At 59.7% G+C, this 1,089-nt stretch overlaps 1 protein-coding gene across 1 annotated transcript in view; it reads right to left on the reverse strand.

Annotated features, from left to right (window-relative positions):
• The window catches only part of LOC118339937 (A disintegrin and metalloproteinase with thrombospondin motifs 5), a gene marked incomplete in the record, with an annotated part of 12,371 nt that extends 11,380 nt beyond the window's left edge, over positions 1-991 (reverse strand). Inside the window, 1 exon segment of the mRNA XM_035677762.1 lies at positions 1-991. Within this exon segment, the coding sequence (XP_035533655.1) occupies positions 1-725 (725 nt within the window).
• Positions 992-1,089: the final 98 nt, after the last annotated feature.

Raw genomic sequence — 1,089 nt, forward strand, 5'->3', positions numbered from 1 at the left:
GCTCTCGAGAGCTGGCTCCACCATCTCCGCCCGCGCGCGCCGTGCTCACCTGTGTCCCGTGTACCTTTCCCGCGAGCTCTGTGCCGGCGTCTCCCCGCCGCATCCCGGCGTCCTCTGCGCCCGTCGCGCGTCCCGCAGCTCTCGTGCCCCTCGCGCATGGCCTCGAAGCTGAAACTCTCGCGCGTGAACACGTGAAGCGCGCTCTCCGCGTCCTTGTCCTGCAGGGCGCGCACGTCGTGTTCGTGTCCCTTCGCCCTAATGATAGGCGTGACGGTGTAGCGCGCGTGGCTCACGGCGAAGAAGCCCTCGAGACCCCCTCCGCAGAGGTTGAAGACGGCCAGGGACTCCGGGTTGGAGTCCACAGTCCCGCGGTACACGCATTCCCGATGCAAAGGCGCGGGACTGTCCCCCATCATAGCGAGCACATACTGGGGGCTGAAGTGATGCGACAGCACGGTCTCGTCCCGCTCCATGTCCAGCTGAAACCGGCTCCCATCCAGGTACACCAGGTAGCCCACCTTCCCTCCTCCGTGGTAAATCCGGTCAATGGTCCGCACGATCCCGTCTGTCCTCCGGGCAGGTGCGAGAAGCGACCCGTTCGCAGGTGGAAGATAGAAACCCTGGAAAGTGGAGAGCCCGGCTCCCAGCTCCAACTCCACGACGCACAGCAACAGTAGCCGAAAACACAGCATGCCCTCGGCCAGAGCACCAAGAAGCCGCACCATTGTTCATTCCAGCCTGAAGAACATCTATGTATCCACTAAAACAACCCCGGGGTGGCCGAAGAGACAACTTTGAGTGTTTGTTCCTCCCAAAAGCGCATCCTCCCAGTGTCCAAATCCCCCATGAAAACACACACACAGGAGTGACCAACAGGCGAGCAAACAAAAACCATTGAGGGAGAAACAAAAAATGGGAAAAGAAAAAGAGCTGCAGAGGAACTGTGTGCAGGCAGGAGGGCACTGAGCTGAACTTGGAGAACAAAAACACAAAGTTTGCTCTTAATAGGACCCGGAGAGAAAAAGTCCTGCCCCCTTTGCTCAATCACCACTCCTCCACCACCCCCTCTCTCTCTTCTCTCTCCCTCTC

This window comes from Morone saxatilis, unplaced genomic scaffold, assembly GCF_004916995.1.
Source record: "Morone saxatilis isolate NCDOM2014 unplaced genomic scaffold, NCSU_SB_2.0 Contig6, whole genome shotgun sequence".
NCBI lineage: Eukaryota > Metazoa > Chordata > Actinopteri > Moronidae > Morone > Morone saxatilis.